This window comes from Blennius ocellaris (genome assembly GCF_963422515.1).
Source record: "Blennius ocellaris genome assembly, chromosome: 14".
Taxonomy (NCBI): domain Eukaryota; kingdom Metazoa; phylum Chordata; class Actinopteri; order Blenniiformes; family Blenniidae; genus Blennius; species Blennius ocellaris.
The window spans coordinates 8491008-8511795 of NC_137663.1; the positions used below are offsets into that span (position 1 = coordinate 8491008).

General features: G+C 40.4%; 2 protein-coding genes and 1 pseudogene across 3 annotated transcripts in view; all 3 read left to right on the forward strand.

Annotated features, from left to right (window-relative positions):
• Positions 1-20788, forward strand: part of LOC308139095 (claudin-4-like) — a gene marked incomplete at both ends in the record, with an annotated part of 86946 nt that overhangs the window by 51216 nt on the left and 14942 nt on the right. The gene's annotated exons all lie outside the window — the stretch shown is intronic.
• LOC308139190 (uncharacterized protein) lies at positions 1201-9925 on the forward strand (the record flags this gene model as incomplete). Its single annotated transcript, XM_080508537.1, has 9 exons — positions 1201-1299; positions 1585-1713; positions 1899-2034; positions 2281-2373; positions 2543-2739; positions 8765-8893; positions 9079-9214; positions 9461-9553; positions 9723-9925. 9 exons carry the CDS (start codon positions 1201-1203, stop codon positions 9923-9925), a joined length of 1215 nt encoding a protein of 404 aa, XP_080364663.1.
• LOC308139191 (methyltransferase-like protein 27) lies at positions 11830-20276 on the forward strand (annotated as a pseudogene). Its single transcript, XR_013937237.1, has 9 exons — positions 11830-11881; positions 12416-12605; positions 13115-13237; positions 13752-13880; positions 14066-14201; positions 14448-14540; positions 14709-14905; positions 18825-18939; positions 20080-20276. The product of XR_013937237.1 is annotated as a methyltransferase-like protein 27 (transcript).

The following is a 20788-nucleotide window of genomic DNA, read 5'->3' on the forward strand; positions in this document are numbered from 1 at the left end:
AAGTAACCATTATGAATTCACACCAGTCCCACACCTTCCATTACTCCGAAAGTATTTAGTGTGGCGGCCATGATGAGGACGGGCCTGAATTCTCAATCAGCAAAGCAAAGGAGGCTCATTGCTTCCATTAGAGCAGGAGTCCTCAATAGGTGGCCCACAGGCCACAACCGGCCCGTGGGATCTACCAGTCTGGCCCACGGCGGCCCATGAGCTGCACATCAACGTGAAATAAAGCAGAATTTGTGGGTAAAAAAGTACAAATGTGCTGCTCCAATTTTTCAATCCTCATCCCACAATGTAGTCGGAGCCGGAGCCTGAGTGCATCCGACGTAGTTACATCAGTGCGTGCTCCACTCGTACATACAACCCCACAGATTTAAATTTCACGACCCGCGAAACCACACGTCATCCAGTCAAAATTAAAAGAAAGAAACAACATGACCTGCAGTGTGAAAAAGACTGCCACACTGATGTGATGGCCTTTCACCAACTCCTTTAGGAAGACTTCTAACACCTTTCCTTAACCCCGTTACGTCGTCCTTACGTCGTCCAAGGATTTGATGACATATAGTGTGTGACGCCCGTCTGTGCGGAGGGAGACGCCCTCCAGGTATATCTGTTGTTGAACAAAGAGACTTGCCCTCTTTAGAAGTCCATAAGGTTTGCTCGAGGCCGTACAGTCCTGGTTCTGAACACCAGGTGGGTTGGGTTAGGGAGGGACACCTGTCTTTCTTGGAGAATTCAGCTGATACAACAGCTCATGTATGTTCACTCAGTCTTCAGGTTTCTTGGTCAGAGCACCACTGACATTTAAACGTCTACGTAAAGATCCCGTTAAGGTTTGAGCCTCGCTCCTGCAGTGACTATCAGGCCCCTGGCGTTTCCCCCTCAGTAATTGTCACTTGCAGCTTCCACAAGGACAGGAGAAAGGCTGTTGAAACTTTAGCTCCTGCTTTATGTGTTATAGAAAACATACAGAGTGTGGTTTATGTCTCTCTATGTAATAATAGTGTCACCAGCAAGGTTACTGTCTGCTTCCAAAGCAAACTATCCAAATGAAAGACGGCAGAGCCATTATACATTCTGACCACACTGGTGTGTTGAGTGTGTGTTTATGTTGCCTTTTGTTTTGTTGGTCTTTTAATATTCTCCTTTGTGTCTACATGTCCAGAGATGGAAGGAGTGACGCCACGAAGAAACATGAATACTGTGAAAGCAATGTTTGCGTCTTGTCGCAGTACTGCCACTCTTGAAGAGAAGATGATTTTTTATGACTCCTGGGCTGAAAAATATGATCAGGTACAGTTTTATTCAGAAATATTGTTTTTATTTCAGAAATTCAAACCAAATTATTTGCCCAATGTTTTATATCTTAAGCCATGGCTTGATCCTATGGGCCTTCCACTGTTGTCTTCTTTCAGTGTCTCTCTGGGTCTGAGCTCAGAGAATCAGATGACAAATATAGGACTCATCAACTGTCCATATTTATAATTATGTAGAGCTTCATGCTTTTTTTTGTGCATCCGATTTATCAAAATTTTAATTATTTAACTAAATTACAGCCTGTTTTTGACATTTTATTAGGATTCGGCAAGTGTGAACTACCAAGCTACAACTCTAGCAGCAAAGACAGTTTCCTCCCATTACACTGGTGACCGTGGAGCAGCTGTTGTCCTGGATGTAGCCTGTGGTACTGGACTGGTGGCCGAGCAGGTATGGTCACTAAAAAGTCAGAGAAAAGCTTTGTTTGTTCACGGTGAATGAAGATACTGTAGAAGATTAGAATAGAAGATGAAGAAACTCCAAGTAATTTTCTATCAGTAATTTCTTTTGTTGTTGTTTTCTTCTTGTTATCTCATTGTCTGTCCATTCTTTAACTCGATGTGTGTGTTTTGCAGATGAAGGAGTATGGCTTTGGAAACTTTGTGGGTATTGATGGAAGCAAGGCGATGCTGGAACAGGCCCAAAAGAAAGGACTGTACCAAGACCTCAAGCTTTGCCTTTTGGGAGAGCAGCGTCTTCCTGCAGAAAAAGGTTGTTTTAACTCACCTGTTCCCCTTTTAAAAATGAGCATTTGTACACATTGAGCAGCCATGGAGCTTCAGACACTACCTATGTAACCATGTCTTGAGTTTTGAACATCGCCCACGTATGATCACAATGAATTTCAATGTAATTCAGTCTAATCTTCCAATCTAAACCTGTGTGGTATTTTCAGTGTCTTGTCTTTCATTACATTTCTTTTCTCACTGTTTTCTGCTGGTTCTTCACATCCTGCAGGATCATTTGATGTGGTTGTCATCTGTGGATCTTTGAGTGTGGGTCATGTTCCCGTGCGTGTGATTAAAGAGCTGTGGAGTGCCTGCAAACCAGGTGAAATACTGAGTGCAATCATCCACTTTGGATAACTTTTTTTTAAACCAAATACACTATGATCTCATCCATGAGATCACCAGTCCATCACAGCTGGCAGCCAACAAAATCCAACGTCTGCACAGGGAGAATATGCAAACTTTAGATGAACGTTTTTCTGTGCCTGCAGGTGGCTACGTGTGCATGACGTGCAGACATGGCGGAGACCATCAGGAGTACAGGGCTGCTCTGGAAGACACACAGAAGCAGATGGAAGAGGAAGGGCTCTGGAGCTGCGTGAACGTCTTTGTGGAGGAAAAGTGGTCAAAATCAGCGTTGGATTCTGAGGAAGGCTTCATTGCTGGTTCAGTGTACCTCTACAAAAAAGTGTGATCACGAGAAACAAATTCATTCGTGCATTGTGGGGCTATAAAACATGACTATTCTATTTCCAAGTAAAAAAAGCAGTGAATGAATAAATAAATGAAGGAAAACTGTGTCACAGATATCATGAGTGGGTTTTTTTGTATGGAGCAGCTTTGACATAAATTTCACAAAAAAACCTGCCAAAATGTGTCTTCCTACAGTCATATTTATCAATTTTGTTTTGTGAATAAAAGCGTATCAGGCCTCATTAAAAGTCAACAAAATATTGTGTTTAACTGGACAAATCTACTTAAGACCAAAACAAACAGCTATTGCTGATATTCTTTGTCAAATGTGCTTCATCAGTTAGTCAATTAAAAAAAACTAAGCCGACGTAATTACATCGGTGTGTGCACCGCTCATACGTACACCCCCACAGATTTAAATTTCACGACCCGCGAAAACACACAAAAAAGAAACAACATGACCTGCAGCGTGAAAAAGACTGCCACACTGACGTGATGGCCTTTCACCAATTGTCAGCGACCGAGCAGTTAGGCAACCAGGCAAACAGGTTTTTCTGTATAACGGTTTTATTTACCCAAAGAAAATACAAAGTACAAATTTAGTTTTCTTTGACAAACAAATGAGGTCAACAAAACAAACTCAAAATATCTAACAAACTGAGATATTCACACAACAAACTGACCTCCCAAAATGAGCCACTCGGGAGTATATATATAGTGACCGGGTAAAACCAACTAAGACACAAGGGTGAAACAAATGACGATACACAAACTATTAATGGGGAAACTACCGAACCTAAAAGAAACCCCCTCTGCTGTGGCAAGAGATGGTAGGGCCAACTGCTTGGTACCAGTCTCTGGTCTGTTGCCCCGCCTCAAAATAGAAAAACATAATTAATACAACAGAAATGTGGCAAACGATAGTCTTTCAGTGTGAAAATGTGTGCACTTCATTTAAACAGTGGAAGAGTAGAAAGATCAATTATAAATAAATGGCATAAATCAAGTGTGGTGTGAATATGAAATGTTTGGGTGTGGCTGTCAGCAAACAAGGAAGTGAGGTGAGGTGAGTGAAGGCACCACCTTCAGGCTTCACTGTGTGGACTTGTCTGTCACAGCTGCAACAAGGAAAACAAACCAACATTAGAAATCACAGTCCTCACATTCATTTCATTTGCCAGTTTAATAGTTTAAACTGTAAACAGGCAGTACAGAACAAAATAATCTTTTTTCTTTTTTTAATATGCCAGGTACACTGATCATGTTCACTTGTGACAATATATAGAGAATATTTCACCTACGTTTCAGCAAACAGAAAGATTGAGTTCTATTCCGAGAAAAGAAGCTTGGTTGAAACTTTTACGTAATCAAATTCTCGTTTACTGGGTTTTTATTTTCCTCCCAGGTTACAATCCAAATCCTCTCTCATCTGATCTGGAAGGTTTTGAACATGGACTTGGCCCCAGAATCTGAATGGTGTATCAAGACACGTAAAAACGTCTAATGCCGTGACAATAAAAATGCTATTAATCATTCAGTTGTTGAACTTTGACACATCAATGAGTTTGACAAACAATAGACAGTAAAAAAAAAAAACCAGCCAGACCAACAGTATGCAGTGAACTTTGAAGGGTAAAATGTGTCAATTTCACAACCAAGGAAGCCTGAAGGATTGACTGTATAATGTTTGACCAACGTTAGATAACCGCCTGCTTTAATGTGCCGTAGAGAAAAGATAATCATCACAAACTGATTCAGATGTCGGCGGCGAACACCTCAACGACTGCAGCAGGTGAGTGTGAGCAAGATACCAAAAAATAACTTAAACTTTCAGCTACTAAATTATTCTGGGACAAGAAGAACATGTGTTACAACCACTAATGTCATAATGGTCAAAATAAATGTCAGGTTAATCATTTTGGCCATTTTGAAGGTAATAAAACCAATTGTGTAATAGCTTGCCATTAAGGTGATTAAATAGTGAAAAATATTGTAAAAAAAATACTACGACAATAGGAGAGTGTTGATGAATTAATGACTACTATGTCACATACAATACTCATTTTTGATAATTAAATTGAACAAAACCTGCAAAAAAATCTATTTGCAGGAAACGTAATGCTGTTTGTAGTTTGTATTGCTGCAATATTGGCCACAGTAATTACAGGTTTGAAAGGGTTGTTTCTTTTAATGCCACTCTTTTATGTAATAACTTGTTAGATGATTATGAAATGTTATTACAGTAATGAGAGAGAGTGAGGAGTGGTAGTTCATGTTATGAGGGTATGTAATCCTTTATTGCTGCAGGGTTGCATGGTCAGGTGAGGGGAGGTGAGTGGTCCTGCTTTACCACTGAATCATGAGCAGTGCAGGACAGGGGAGAAACATGGTTGAGCTAAAGCATGAAGCTGAACACAAAACAACTCTAGCAGAAACAAATATTTCTTTATTTGTTGAACGTAATGGGAAGTCGTTGGATGGAATGTGCCTCTGAAACAGAATTCCAGTCTGAATTATGTTTTATTGAATAATAATGACTCAGTAAGACACAGACATACTCTGTTAATGTGACACAGTTAAATATTAAAGTTTGTGTTAATCTATGTCAGCTTGTGCTTTTAGCCATGTGTTATTTAGCCAATTATACCAATAATAATAATAATAATAATAATAATAATAATGTAGGGATTTATTACCTCATATGGATCACTATTTATGTTATGGTTGGCTATCGATAATGATTAATAATTATCAAAGATAGTTTTAATAATGTTTTTGAAATTTAATCTGATCTGTATCAGATACCTCGGAGCACCACCTGTCTTAACAGGAAATGATAGCCAATTCAGTTATATCAGTCTCATAAGATATACTAAACAGTTAATCAGGAATTTGAATTAATAGTCAAATTAATTACAATTACCAGGATTAACAGTAAGTTCTTGACACAGAAGAGGTCGACATTTCATTCACCTTTGTGCACATTAATAAAACAGCAAGTATGATTCCAAAAATTATGTTTATTAACAATGAAAACAAATAAAACACAGATTCTAACTACCTATGTACAGCTTGGTGTGTGTAGGTGTGTGTGTGTGTGTGCGTGCGTGCGTGCGTGCGTGTGTGTGTGTGTGGAGAGAAAAGAGAGAGAGAGTTGGAGGGAGGGTGTATGTGTGAGACGTGTGATGGAGCTACAAAACAAGATGGCGGGTCACAAGACACTACATTCCAAATGGAGGTTATCAGAGAGCAGGAGGTCTGTCCTGAGTCTCGGCCATGTGCTGATCGCAATGGATCAATGGAAGGTAGCCTTAGCATCTGCTTCTGGTGTGTCTCTGCTAAAGGACCATTTCTAGAATGAGTTTATGTGAATGCGATTTGTCTTGTAAAACGTCAGGAGTCATCAGATGGTGTTCGGTTACGGTGTGATGTTGTCTTTGATGTGATATGTGTAGTAGGATTGTGAGTTAACAAGTTAGTAAAGCAAAGATTAGCATGCAGACCCTGTGTCTGTGGCAGAGCTAACGGTGGTTTAAAAGTTGATAACGGCTCCTAATATCATTATCAAAAGAACACAATCACTGTAACAGAATCGACACATCTTCATAAAAGTTAAACAGTTCTATGTATAGCATCAGGTTGAACTAATCTCGAGTAATGCCCAGTTGTTACCACTTCCTTGAAGGGAGTTGGTGTCTTATCTGGTAGTTAGCACCTCCTGCTAACTGTGGTTGCTGGTTCTGCAGGCTGAGGAGAAGAAGATGAAGTTGATGTTTCAGGAGTCCTTCTTTACAGCTCCTGGTTGTCCCTTTGTTCAGACTGAGGAGCTGGTCGCTCAGGTCTGTGATGGTTTTCCTGCTTGTTCAGGAAAAACACAAAGAAGTTCTGTGAGGCGTCGTTTCCCTGGTTCCGTCCTGGAGGAACCGGTTGGTTTCCCTGGAGAGCAGACTCTGGGCGCTGGTCTCTGGATCAGGGGAAGGTCTGACCCTCGTGGTCGGGTCAGCAGAGTTGAGGAGTGAAGGCCTCTGGTGTTAGCTGTGTGCTAACACTGGATGAGCTGCTCTCCAGCAACTCACCTCCTCGGAGTGTAGTCGTGCAAGACAGCGAGAAGCCTGGCTTCGCAGGCTTTTGTTCCACGTGTGAATTTGGAGGTGTCGAATCCTGAGAGCTTCAACCAATCAGTGACTGGCTGATTGCATGGGGGAAGAGTCTTGTGAGCAGAAAGGGGGGAGGAAGGTCCTGCAGAAGCCCTCTTTGCACTTGGTGCGAAGTACAATCACATTCCTGGGTCAGAATTCATATGTCATTACTGTGTATCATGACATATGACAATTGTCTTTTCCTAGAAATGAACAAACTTTCTGTGGTCCTGTGAGATCCCAACAATAATAATAATAATAATAATAATAATAATAATAATAAAGATAATAATAATAATACAGTAACCATTATGAATTCACACCAGTCCCACACCTTCCTTTACTCCGAAAGTATTTTGTGTGGCGGCCATGATGAGGACGGGCCTGAATTCTCAATCAGCAAAGCAAAGGAGGCTCATTGCTTCCATTAGAGCAGGAGTCCTCAATAGGTGGCCCACAGGCCACAACCGGCCCGTGGGATCTACCAGTCTGGCCCACGGCGGCCCATGAGCTGCACATCAACGTGAAATAAAGCAGAATTTGTGGGTAAAAAAGTACAAATGTGCTGCTCCAATTTTTCAATCCTCATCCCACAATGTAGTCGGAGCCGGAGCCTGAGTGCATCCGACGTAGTTACATCAGTGCGTGCTCCGCTCGTACATACAACCCCACAGATTTAAATTTCACGACCCGCGAAACCACACGTCATCCAGTCAAAATTAAAAGAAAGAAACAACATGACCTGCAGTGTGAAAAAGACTGCCACACTGATGTGATGGCCTTTCACCAACTCCTTTAGGAAGACTTCTAACACCTTTCCTTAACCCCGTTACGTCGTCCTTACGTCGTCCAAGGATTTGATGACATATAGTGTGTGACGCCCGTCTGTGCGGAGGGAGACGCCCTCCAGGTATATCTGTTGTTGAACAAAGAGACTTGCCCTCTTTAGAAGTCCATAAGGTTTGCTCGAGGCCGTACAGTCCTGGTTCTGAACACCAGGTGGGTTGGGTTAGGGAGGGACACCTGTCTTTCTTGGAGAATTCAGCTGATACAACAGCTCATGTATGTTCACTCAGTCTTCAGGTTTCTTGGTCAGAGCACCACTGACATTTAAACGTCTACGTAAAGATCCCGTTAAGGTTTGAGCCTCGCTCCTGCAGTGACTATCAGGCCCCTGGCGTTTCCCCCTCAGTAATTGTCACTTGCAGCTTCCACAAGGACAGGAGAAAGGCTGTTGAAACTTTAGCTCCTGCTTTATGTGTTATAGAAAACATACAGAGTGTGGTTTATGTCTCTCTATGTAATAATAGTGTCACCAGCAAGGTTACTGTCTGCTTCCAAAGCAAACTATCCAAATGAAAGACAGCAGAGCCATTATACATTCTGACCACACTGGTGTGTTGAGTGTGTGTTTATGTTGCCTTTTGTTTTGTTGGTCTTTTAATATTCTCCTTTGTGTCTACATGTCCAGAGATGGAAGGAGTGACGCCACGAAGAAACATGAATACTGTGAAAGCAATGTTTGCGTCTTGTCGCAGTACTGCCACTCTTGAAGAGAAGATGATTTTTTATGACTCCTGGGCTGAAAAATATGATCAGGTACAGTTTTATTCAGAAATGTTTTTATTTCAGAAATTCAAACCAAATTATTTGCCCAATGTTTTATATCTTAAGCCATGGCTTGATCCTATGGGCCTTCCACTGTTGTCTTCTTTCAGTGTCTCTCTGGGTCTGAGCTCAGAGAATCAGATGACAAATATAGGACTCATCAACTGTCCATATTTATAATTATGTAGAGCTTCATGCTTTTTTTTGTGCATCCGATTTATCAAAATTTTAATTATTTAACTAAATTACAGCCTGTTTTTGACATTTTATTAGGATTCGGCAAGTGTGAACTACCAAGCTACAACTCTAGCAGCAAAGACAGTTTCCTCCCATTACACTGGTGACCGTGGAGCAGCTGTTGTCCTGGATGTAGCCTGTGGTACTGGACTGGTGGCCGAGCAGGTATGGTCACTAAAAAGTCAGAGAAAAGCTTTGTTTGTTCACGGTGAATGAAGATACTGTAGAAGATTAGAATAGAAGATGAAGAAACTCCAAGTAATTTTCTATCAGTAATTTCTTTTGTTGTGGTTTTCTTCTTGTTATCTCATTGTCTGTCCATTCTTTAACTCAATGTGTGTGTTTTGCAGATGAAGGAGTATGGCTTTGGAAACTTTGTGGGTATTGATGGAAGCAAGGCGATGCTGGAACAGGCCCAAAAGAAAGGACTGTACCAAGACCTCAAGCTTTGCCTTTTGGGAGAGCAGCGTCTTCCTGCAGAAAAAGGTTGTTTTAACTCACCTGTTCCCCTTTTAAAAATGAGCATTTGTACACATTGAGCAGCCATGGAGCTTCAGACACTACCTATGTAACCATGTCTTGAGTTTTGAACATCGCCCACGTATGATCACAATGAATTTCAATGTAATTCAGTCTAATCTTCCAATCTAAACCTGTGTGGTATTTTCAGTGTCTTGTCTTTCATTACATTTCTTTTCTCACTGTTTTCTGCTGGTTCTTCACATCCTGCAGGATCATTTGATGTGGTTGTCATCTGTGGATCTTTGAGTGTGGGTCATGTTCCCGTGCGTGTGATTAAAGAGCTGTGGAGTGCCTGCAAACCAGGTGAAATACTGAGTGCAATCATCCACTTTGGATAACTTTTTTTTAAACAAAATACACTATGATCTCATCCATGAGATCACCAGTCCATCACAGCTGGCAGCCAACAAAATCCAACGTCTGCACAGGGAGAATATGCAAACTTTAGATGAACGTTTTTCTGTGCCTGCAGGTGGCTACGTGTGCATGACGTGCAGACATGGCGGAGACCATCAGGAGTACAGGGCTGCTCTGGAAGACACACAGAAGCAGATGGAAGAGGAAGGGCTCTGGAGCTGCGTGAACGTCTTTGTGGAGGAAAAGTGGTCAAAATCAGCGTTGGATTCTGAGGAAGGCTTCATTGCTGGTTCAGTGTACCTCTACAAAAAAGTGTGATCACGAGAAACAAATTCATTCGTGCATTGTGGGGCTATAAAACAAGACTATTCTATTTGGAAGGAAAAGAAGCAGTGAATGAATAAATAAATGAAGGAAAACTGTGTCACAGATATCATGAGTGGGTTTTTTGTATGGAGCAGCTTTGATGTAAATTTCACAAAAAAACCTGCCAAAATGTGTCTTCCTACAGTCATATTTATCAATTTTGTTTTGTGAATAAAAGCGTATCAGGCCTCATTAAAAGTTAACATAATATTGTGTTTAACTGGACAAATCTACTTAAGACCAAAACAAACAGCTATTGCTGATATTCTTTGTCAAATGTGCTTCGTCAGTTAGTCAATTAAAAAAAACTAAGCCGACGTAATTACATCGGTGTGTGCTCCGCTCGTACGTACACCCCCACAGATTTAAATTTCACGACCCGCGAAAACACACAAAAAAGAAACAACATGACCTGCAGCGTGAAAAAGACTGCCACACTGACGTGATGGCCTTTCACCAATTGTCAGCGACCGAGCAGTTAGGCAACCAGGCAAACAGGTTTTATTTACCCAAAGAAAATACAAAGTACAAATTTAGTTTTCTTTGACAAACAAATGAGGTCAACAAAACAAACTCAAAATATCTAACAAACTGAGATATTCACACAACAAACTGACCTCCCAAAATGAGCCACTCGGGAGTATATATATAGTGACCGGGTAAAACCAACTAAGACACAAGGGTGAAACAAATGACGATACACAAACTATTAATGGGGAAACTACCGAACCTAAAAGAAACCCCCTCTGCTGTGGCAAGAGATGGTAGGGCCAACTGCTTGGTACCAGTCTCTGGTCTGTTGCCCCGCCTCAAAATAGAAAAACATAATTAATACAACAGAAATGTGGCAAACGATAGTCTTTCAGTGTGAAAATGTGTGCACTTCATTTAAACAGTGGAAGAGTAGAAAGGTCAATTATAAATAAATGGCATAAATCAAGTGTGGTGTGAATATGAAATGTTTGGGTGTGGCTGTCAGCAAACAAGGAAGTGAGGTGAGGTGAGTGAAGGCACCACCTTCAGGCTTCACTGTGTGGACTTGTCTGTCACAGCTGCAACAAGGAAAACAAACCAACATTAGAAATCACAGTCCTCACATTCATTTCATTTGCCAGTTTAATAGTTTAAACTGTAAACAGGCAGTACAGAACAAAATAATCTTTTTTCTTTTTTTAATATGCCAGGTACACTGATCATGTTCACTTGTGACAATATATAGAGAATATTTCACCTACGTTTCAGCAAACAGAAAGATTGAGTTCTTTTCCGAGAAAAGAAGCTTGGTTTAAACGTTTACGTAATCAAATTCTTGTTTACTGGGTTTTTATTTTCCTCCCAGGTTACAATCCAAATCCTCTCTCATCTGATCTAGAAGGTTTTGAACATGGACTTGGCCCCAGAATCTGAATAGTGTATCAAGACACGTAAAAACGTCTAATGCCGTGACAATAAAAATGCCATTAATCCTTCAGTTGTTGAACTTTGACACATCAATGAGTTTGACAAACAATAGACAATTTTAAAAAAAACAACCAGACCAACGATATGCAGTAAACTTTGAAGGATAAAATGTGTCAATTTCACAACCAAGAAAGCCTGAAGGATTGACTGTATAATGTTTGACCAACGTTAGATAACCTGTGTGGCACTATGAGAACGTTCATGATTGAAAATAGTTGCCCCCCCCCCCATTTGATTTTATTCTTAAGGTCATTTTATGTTTAGGAATATCATGTCAAGAGTTAATCTGTGGCAATAGAGTCAATACTAGCTAATATAGGGTTCACCAGCAGAGGGCACTCGGTGCGTATCAGTGGCTGACCGCTGGAGCGGAAGTCAGAACGTGACGCGGCAGAGAGTGAATGACCCAGCGTGCTCCGGTTTGACCAATGTCTTTCTGATTTACAGGTAAGCTGGTGTTAGAAACTATATAATAGTGATAGCCAACAGCCATATTTGATTATTAGTGTCTTGGACAGTAATCGTTGCCGAGTTTAAGAATGTAAGGAGAAAGTTATGAATGTATAAAAGTTACCACGTTGCAAACCCAAAATGGCGGAACTGTATGTCATCGCGGTCACATTAAAATACTTAAGAACTCTTGTACGTTAGATGTGTAGGTACAGACGGGCGGATGTGTATGATTTTTGTAGAAACATTAGTTTGTGGCCAGAACTTGTGTGAAACTGAGTCATTGTGTCAGATCAGGAGGGAATTGTGTCTACCTTGAACTTGTGAACTAACTGAGGGTTACAGCAGTAGATATGTATTTCTTTATTAGCGTTGACCCGTGATTGAAACTTTATTTTGCACGTTTGTACTTTAGGTTTAAATATACATTATGTTCTTCTTTGTTAATAAGCGAAAGAGTTAAGATACTGTATGTGTTTGTCATTGAAGTGTGTTGACGAGTACACATGTATCGTGTTTTGTTTAGTATAGGAGCGGAAGTCAGAACGTGATGCGGAAGAGAGTGGATCACCGAGCGTGCTCCAGATTGGCAAGGCACCACCTTCACTCCAGTCGATGTATAAGGAGATAGGAGGGACAATTCAAACACACCCAAGAAGATGCATCATGTGATGACATGCAGTGTGTGACGCCCGTCTGTGCGGAGGGAGACGCCCTCCAGGTATATCTGTTGTTGAACAAAGAGACTCGCCCTCTTTAGAACTCCATAAGGTTTGCTCGAGGCCGTACAGTCCTGGTTCTGAGCACCAGGTGAATTTTACTTTTTTTTATACGAACTTATAATTTGTGTAAACTTATAATTTAAACGCGTTTTATTAGTTTGGATTGCAACATGCAGTTAGTGAAATCTCTCATTAGTTTTACCGTGTGTGTGTGTGTGTGTGTGTGTGTGTGTGTGTGTGTGTGTGTGTGTGTGTGTGTGTGTGTGTGTGTGTGTGTGTGTGTGTGTGTGTGTGTGTGTGTGTGTGTGTGTGTGTGTGTGTGTGTGTGTGTGTGTGTGTGTGTGTGTGTGTGTGTGTGTGTGTGTGTGCGCGCGCGCGCGTGAGAAGAGGTTTGTAGGTCCACATGTGTATGATCCAGCGGTTTGTCGTACCACGGTCATTTGGGAGGCTCTTGTTCCCTGACTGGCTGGCGAACGCTTAACCAAGAATAGTTCTCTTATCTCAACAGATGGATGCAACAATACCAAGAACGTTTGAAAATGCAAAGGAAGTGCTTCACTCAGCTCACAAGAGCACTTCGGTTCAAGACAAAATGGACTTCTACAACATCTGGGCTGAGACCTACGATCACGTAATGGAACTGCTCCAGTCACTGTACTGAAGATGTTTAGCGTCAAAGAGTTTATGTGTGGGGTTTGCATTTTCCTCGTGTGTTTGTGAGAATTATTTCCTTGCAGTCTGGTTTCCTCCAGCAGTGAAAGACATGTTATAGTGACAGGACATGGTGGTAACTAAGTTTGCCTCCAATGACCCACAACTTTAACTATAAAATGAGTATCGAGGGTTGAACGCCTTTTCCTTGAAATCACACTGTGAATGACCTCACTTATCTGACCTCGTGTGTCTGAGGCCAGGAAAGTGACCTTGTGTGTGTCTGTGTCACCTTTTAATCACAAGGTGACTGCCACTGTTGTCTTCTTTCAGTGTCTCTCTGGGTCTGAGCTCAGAGAATCAGATGACAAATACAGGACTCATCAACTGTCCATATTTATAATTATGTAGAGCTTTATGTTTTTTGGTGCATCTGATTGATCAAAATTTCAATTATTTAACTAAATTGCAGACTGTTTTTGACATTTTATTAGGATGTGGCAATGGTGAACTACCAAGCAACAACTCAAGTAGCAAAGACAGTTTCCTCCCATTACACTGGTGACCGTGGAGCAGCTGTTGTCCTGGATGTAGCCTGTGGTACTGGACTGGTGGCCGAGCAGGTATGGTCACTAAAAAGTCAGAGAAAAGCTTTGTTTGTTCACGGTGAATGAAGATACTGTAGAAGATTAGAATAGAAGATGAAGAAACTCCAAGTAATTTTCTATCAGTAATTTCTTTTGTTGTTGTTTTCTTCTTGTTATCTCATTGTCTGTCCATTCTTTAACTCGATGTGTGTGTTTTGCAGATGAAGGAGTATGGCTTTGGAAACTTTGTGGGTATTGATGGAAGCAAGGCGATGCTGGAACAGGCCCAAAAGAAAGGACTGTACCAAGACCTCAAGCTTTGCCTTTTGGGAGAGCAGCGTCTTCCTGCAGAAAAAGGTTGTTTTAACTCACCTGTTCCCCTTTTAAAAATGAGCATTTGTACACATTGAGCAGCCATGGAGCTTCAGACACTACCTATATAACCATGTCTTGAGTTTTGAACATCGCCCATGTATGATCACAATGAATTTCAATGTAATTCAGTCTAATCTTCCAACCTAAACCTGTGTGGTATTTTCAGTGTCTTGTCTTTCATTACATTTCTTTTCTCACTGTTTTCTGCTGGTTCTTCACATCCTGCAGGATCATTTGATGTGGTTGTCATCTGTGGATCTTTGAGTGTGGGTCATGTTCCCGTGCGTGTGATTAAAGAGCTGTGGAGTGCCTGCAAACCAGGTGAAATACTGAGTGCAATCATCCACTTTGGATAACTTATTTTAAACCAAATACACTATGATCTCATCCATGAGATCACCAGTCCATCACAGCTGGCAGCCAACAAAATCCAACGTCTGCACAGGGAGAACATGCAAACTTTAGATGAATGTTTTTCTGTGCCTGCAGGTGGCTACGTGTGCATGACGTGCAGACACGACGGAGACCATCAGGAGTACAGGGCTGCTCTGGAAGACACACAGAAGCAGATGGAAGAGGAAGGGCTCTGGAGCTGTGTGAACGTCTCTGTGGTGGAAAAGTGGATGAAAGCAGCGACGAAGTCTGAGGACGGCTTCTTTTCTGCTTCAGTGTACCTCTACAAAAAAGTGTGATCCATTCGTGCATTGTGGGGCTATAAAAACAAGACTATTCTATTAGCAAGGGAAAGAAGCAGTGAATGAATAAATAAATGAAGGAAAACTGTGTTGCTGCTTAAACTGAGGAAGAACAGAGTTTTTCTCAGACCTGCTCTCATTCAGCTGGTTTATTTCACCTATATCTTAGCAAACACAAAGATTGAGTTCTATTCTGAGAAAAGAAGCTTGGTTTAAACTTTTAATTATTTTTTTTACTTAGTTGTAATTATCCTCCCAGCTTACAATCTGAATCCTCTCGTCTTATCAAGAAAGAGAGGTAACCGCCTTTTTTTCATTTATTTAAATAGGGAAAGTACATATTATTGAACATAAAACAAATGCAAATATGACAAATTATAGCCATGGGCTAATTTCCAACTGTTGTCCCGTGACAGGCTGATGTAAAAAATTTCACATGTAACAATAAGACAAGGCGAGTCGCAGAACAATTTACAACAGAATGATGTACAAGACAAGGAATAGAGGGATCATTTAAAAAAAAAAAAAACTAACTTCCCATTTAAATGGAACCCTGGGGTCACACCAACAAGGAAATAGACAGCAGGGTCAGGGAAAGAACAAGGGAAGACGGGGGACAGAGGAGGAAAAAGGACAGGGGAAGACGGGACAGAAAAGCAGTTCACTTCCACATACTCTTCCACAAAAATTTTTGGGAACTTTTTAAACATGCAAAATGCTGGAAATAATAAAAAAAATGTACATCAGATGTCTTATGACATAGTCATATAACATAAAACAATACTCCAGTATGAGCCGGCATTGGAAATATCTCAAGCAACATTTTGCACTGGTTGGACAAGAAGAGAGAAAAACCCAGGGCAGAGACAGACGGTGTTTATTATGGCCGTGAATCTATTCTTATTCTATTTCATGCTTTGATATTTGTGTTTTGAACATGGACTTGGCCCCAGAAACTGAATTTTGTATCAAGACACGTAAAAACGTCTAATGGCGTGACAATAAAAATGCTACAGTCAGTTGTCGAACTTTGACACGTCAATGAGTTTGACACGTGGACCAACAATATGCGGTGAACTTTGAAGGGTAAAATGTGTCAATTTCACAACCAAGAAAGCCTGAAGGATTGACTGTATAATGTTTGACCAACACCTGATAACTGCCTGGTTTAATGTGCTGATTCAGCTGCCACCGGTGAACACCTCAACGACTGGAGGAGGTGACTGTGAGCAAAATACCCCCCAAAAACTTAAACTTTCAGCTACTAAATTATTTTGGGACAAGAAGAAGATGTGTAACAACCACTAATGTCATAATGGTCAATATAAATGTCAGGTATGTAATCATTTTGGCCATTTTGAAGGTAATCAAACCAACAGTGTAATAACTTGCCATTAATGTGATTAAATTGTGAAAAATATTATCAATATTATATTATCATGCTTCATTTTGTGTTGCAGGTGCATCATCTTAGCGCTTTCTTCCCTCATGGTACACGGCAAAAAACTAGAAAAAAAACCCTGCCTCCCTCATCACTTACCTGCTGCTGTACAGTTAAACTGGCTTCTGCACATCGTGCAGCAACCGTTTGAAGTTCTCCAGTTATTTTTATAATGACCTGATTCAAAATACTGCTATGTAACTGTACTGCATCCACCAGACTGCTGCTTGATTTATTAGCTCATATTCATGCATCATTGTAGATTACATTAAAACCATGGTGGTGGAGCACTTGCTTTGTCTAAAAAGACTCCTACTAGTCACTTCATCCTGTATTGCATGCATTTTGGTCTTGTATAGAATCTACAGGACTGAGTCCAGACTCCCCATAAATTGTTATATTCAGTTGTGGATTTTGCTACAAGAGATGCGTCCAGGGCGCACCGTGCAGAGGAAATGAGAATCGCCGTCTCGGGTGCGTCTGGTGGAGGCGCCGTAAAACAAGTCAGGTCCGCAACTGGGTTTAAAAATATGTGACTCCACACAGACCCCAGTTATTCTACCAACAGCCGCTGAACAGTTCACACACTCCAGATCGCTCAGCATTCAGGGAAAATTCCATGGAGTTGATCAGAGAGGAGGAAGCTGCAGGGAGCGAATGCTGTCACGCTGTAGAACGCATCAACACACATCACAACTAATCCACACACTCAGTTACAAACTTCACCAATACAGGCGATTCTTGATATTCTTGGAAGATTTATTGGCCACAAAGATGTTCCAGGAATGTCAGGCCCATTTAAAGACTATATTCAGATGCATTAGGTCACATTAACAATGTCAGGAATGTGGCAGGAATGAACTCAGGAACTCATCGTGCTGATGATAACAAAATGATAATAGTAATAATGGTAACATCAGCTAAAACATCTGCAATTAAAACAACTTTTACTGATAAAGTGCAAAAAAAAACCTGCAACTGCTTCAGCCCGTGGTTTGGCATGCTGAACACCAAAATAAAGGACATTTTGAAATGAAACGGTTTTGTTTATTGAATATGGACTGATTAGAAAGTCATCTTAACCAGTGATCCAACACGGATTTGGAATCTGTTACCTGGGAGTTGTTGAGCTTAACTAAAGTGGTTTATTTATGTTTTTAAATATGTGAATGTTATTAAAAAACGACCATTAAACGTTCATAGAAAGAGCTGTACCTTCATCAGCTTATATAGTTATGGGATCCAACAGACCTGGAGCCAGTAGGTCATATGAGCTGGTAGACATTGAGCAAAAATACAGTTTATTTTTATTCATGGAAGCCTTTTCACTACACAAGCCCACTTGTCTTCCCCACTGACCCAAAAGCCACAATTAAAGTTTTGTGTATGAATTTCCTGGAGGTTCCTGTCTGAAAGTCATATGAACTTCAATGGAAAAAAGGGCGACTCCGCCGGCAATCAAATCCACATTACCATGCACAAAATAACCTCTGAAATACATTAACACGCATTAACAATCCAATAATTGACACCAAACAAACAAACAAACAAAAAAAGGCCAGTCCTCAGCACCATCATTTACAACACAGCATTGAATATTAATAATAGTTTATCGACATTACCTTCAGACAGAAGTACCACAGACCTGGATCAGCTTCCTGTTGCTGCTCCTAAGAGTCCCCCCAGCTTGTTTTTGTTAGGAAATCCGAAATTTACGAGGTTTCACTGTTTGAAATTGACCAGCTGTATGATTTAAAGTTGAAGTCTAGCGCCCCCACACATCAATGGTGAGGACAAGAACTGCGTGCAGGCCGGCAACTTAATTAAAGTGAAAGAGTGATGATTCACCCTCATGCACAAATAAAGAATAAATAAAAATAGCCTAATTTTACACATGGGGTTTGCATTTTCCTCTTGTGTTTGTGTGTGTTTCCTTGCAGTCCGGTTTCCTCCAGCAGTGAAAGACAAGCATGTTATAGTGACAGGACTTCACATGATGGTAACTTAGTTTACCTCCACTGACCCTCAACTTTAACTAGAAGTCTGAACTTCAACAAAATCCCCTGGCGCTTTGAAGAGCAGAGAAAGAAGCTGCAGATTCAGGAAAGTTGATCTTTGAAGATGTTAAAGTTAAGGATGATGAGGACACAAACTGGGAGAGCAAGAAGAGCAAGTAACCCGATCTCTGATTAAGTAATGTACAACAAGATGCAGGTTTGTAAGGTCTTAGAGACAAAACCATCCATACCGCATGCAAAGTGTATTATATGAATTACAAATTCACACCATAATTATTCAGTTAATGAATTATTCACCTGAATTATTCTGGGTTTTTTTTTCCCACTGAGCTCCCAAAGAGCCCTTATATGGGCTCCAGGGTGTTATTTGATCTATATAATAGATCTATTTGGTCTATATAATAGACAAAATAGTCTAATATTTGTGTACGAGCTCCAGGCTTTTTTTCAGTTAACTTGTTTTTCTTCAACAGACTCCTTTGACGTGGTGGTGATGGCTGGAGCGCTCAGTGTCGCTTACGTTGCTGTGCCGGTTATCAGAGAGCTGTGTGTCATCTGCAAGCCAGGTGAAAGGTCTGGTTCACTAAACAGCACTTATCTTCTGAATTGACTCTATATGGTTATAATTAGTAAAACAAACTATTGGATCAGATTTTAACCTAAAACAGACCTGGGCGGTAGAGCAGTCCACAGGCCTTATGCAGCACTTTGATGGTCCCTTGGCTGTATTAAGTGTAAATAATGAATGCTAGATGAACTCTTTGCTTTCAGTTATAGGGTGGAAGCCTTGCAGCTTTTTTTTTTTTTTATCTAGCTCTTGAATGAACCTTTCCCTATGTCATAAGAAAGTATCAGTCATAACAGGCAGATGTTGTAAAGTACAAAAGCACAAATCTTGACTTAAATGGCGCAGTCCCAACACCAGCCCTAGTTATTTGTTAGTTTGTTTATGTGGCAAAACCCTCTGGTCTACAGGATCTATCCATATTTGATATTGACTTTATTTGAGTTGGAGTTGCATGTGGCTGAGGCAGGCTCCGGTCAATGTTGAGAGAAAGGAAGATGACACCCTGGACAGGTTGGCATAATATCATCCATGCACACATGCACTCACATTGTTTGATGAATTTACAGTCAGTCCAGCACAGGGAGAACAAAACACCACACAGAAAGGCCCCAAGCCTGTGAGGCAACAGAGAATAACGCTCAACCACCTACCTGCCTGCAAATTATATGAACAGTGATGAACCTTGTTATCTCAAGCTGAATTTTTTTCCTCAATGAGTTAAAATGTTTGGGTTCAAATATCAGGATCAGTGGTTGTCTTCATTTTATGTCTTATAATTTTTTTTTTTTTTTTTTTTTACTTGAGTTGTGATTGGTTTACTAGTATTTAAACCCCTTAATTACGAGAAATGTGCAATTTATAACACGTTTCTTCCGTGTAGGCAGATATGACAAAATGTTTAACACATTCACTGGTTTACTTCAGTCCTTAGAAGAGACATTAAAAACTGGTGGTCATCTGGCCATCTGATACACTCTCCTTCACCAACACAGTCTCTGTAAACTGTAGTACTGAGGGAAAATGTTTGGATTAATGCTTTGTAAGGAGAAATGCGGGTTAAATTATAGTGGATTGGAACTTTTGTTAAATCTCCCTGCACTGCCAGTCAAAATGTTTTTTTTCCTTCTGTGTCCACCAGGTGGCTTCGTTTGCATGACTTCCAGAAATAGTCAAGACAACCTTCAATAGAAAGCTGAGCTGGAGTCTGAAATTAAGAAGATGGAAGAAGAGAAGCTCTGGACAAAAGTAGCAGTTACTCCAGTGGAAAATTGGGAGGAGGCGACATCAGGAATTGGCTTCATATCTGGCACGGCGTATTTGTACAAGAAAATATGAAGATCCATGCAATGCAACCAAAGCTTCATCACACCACATCTGCAAATACACAACTCAAATGTCAAACCCTGCTGATATTAGACAATATCTTTATCTTTCCAACACATTTTTTTCAAAACGATATACAGCCAGGGAGCATATATTCTATTTTTTTTCGTAATCTATAAGATTTAAATTCAGTCATCTTTGAAATCTTTGCATATACTCACTGATAACGAGCTTTAGTTTAAAGTTATAAGATTTACATACTGATATTCCTGCAATCACAGAATGATCTTTCATATCACATTAAGCAGTTTTCCATTTCAATCACAATCTATCGTCTACAAATTATTTGTGTAATTTATAGTTGCAGCTGAAGGTGCATAAGTTGAACAATTAAGTAGTATAATAAGATAAATCAGATTTTTTTTTTTTTTTAAAGTAGTATAGTATTGAATGGAATTCATTAAATTATTTTTTTACTATTATTTCTGATTCAACTATGATACGAGTCAGTATCATAGTATCTT